The sequence below is a fragment of the Perkinsus marinus genome (assembly GCF_000006405.1).
Source record: "Perkinsus marinus ATCC 50983 genomic scaffold scf_1104296927848, whole genome shotgun sequence".
NCBI lineage: Eukaryota > Perkinsozoa > Perkinsida > Perkinsidae > Perkinsus > Perkinsus marinus.
Genome location: NW_003217033.1, coordinates 1 through 1,023, shown reverse-complemented (window position 1 = coordinate 1,023; position 1,023 = coordinate 1). Strand labels below are relative to the sequence as shown.

Sequence of the window (1,023 nt, the reverse complement as noted above, 5' to 3'; positions counted from 1 at the left end):
TTTGGCCTGGCCATGAGTCCTTCATGGCTCACGGCCAATGTGAAAGAAGTATTGCGACGAGCCTCTGAAGACCCACACTTTGTGGGTAAGGTTTTGCCTTATATGGATGATCTGCTTATGTTGGTCAAGGATGGTGTTGATATCCATGTCCAACAACGATTATTGGTGGCTCGCTGCATTGAAGATGGTTTTCCGGTGGCAACTTCAAAAACGGTCTTTCACTATCAAGATGATCCTGCTAATATATTGGGAGTTCCGTGGCATGGGGCAAGAGGAGATACGATTGGTGTATCTTTTAAGCCTCCTGATAAACCACCCACTACAAGGAGAGAATTGTTGTCTATGACTAACTCGTTATACGATCCGTTAGGATTGGTAATTGAGCTAGACATACAAGGAAGGCATCTGGTACAGAGAGCTTCCCAATATGCGTGGGATGCTAGACTACCAGATGACCTATGTGTTCTTACTAGTAAGTGGTTGGCCTTGGTTAAGAAGGCTGTCCTCGAGACCAAGGTTCCCAGAAAGATTGACTGTAAGAAGTTGCTTGTCTATGTTGATGCTAGCCAAAGCACTTGGGGGGTGGATATTAGAACTCCAAGTGGGACTAGGGTTTGCGCTAAAGGTGGTCTTTTCCCTCAGCCAAAGAGGGATAAGTGGACTATTCCGCGGAAGGAGCTACTTTCTCTTATTTATGGTAGAGACCTTCTTATAAATGTGTGGAAAACAGTTGATGAGAGTATGAGAGATCAATGTGAAGCTCTCATACTGAGTGATTCTCAAATCAATTGTTACAGAGTCCACAAAGAAGACCAGGCGACTGATATGAAGGCGTGGGAACGCAAGACTATTCAGTCGATGCGTGGCTTTATGATGAATCATTCGGTCGTTCTACGTCATGTGGCTACTACCTGGAATTCCGCTGATGGTATTACCCGTGGTACCTTCCCTAATAAGGTTAGTGAAGATATGGTCAAGGCAACGGCCGCATGGTGGAAGACCGATGATTTTACACTTGAAGCC

General features: G+C 45.3%; 1 protein-coding gene across 1 annotated transcript; it reads left to right on the top strand.

Annotated features, from left to right (window-relative positions):
• Window positions 1-342: 342 nt before the first annotated feature.
• On the top strand, window positions 343-957 carry Pmar_PMAR011313 (hypothetical protein; the record flags this gene model as incomplete). Its single annotated transcript, XM_002788745.1, has 1 exon — window positions 343-957. A coding segment is annotated over one exon (615 nt), but the record flags the coding sequence as incomplete, so codon positions are not given.
• Window positions 958-1,023: the final 66 nt, after the last annotated feature.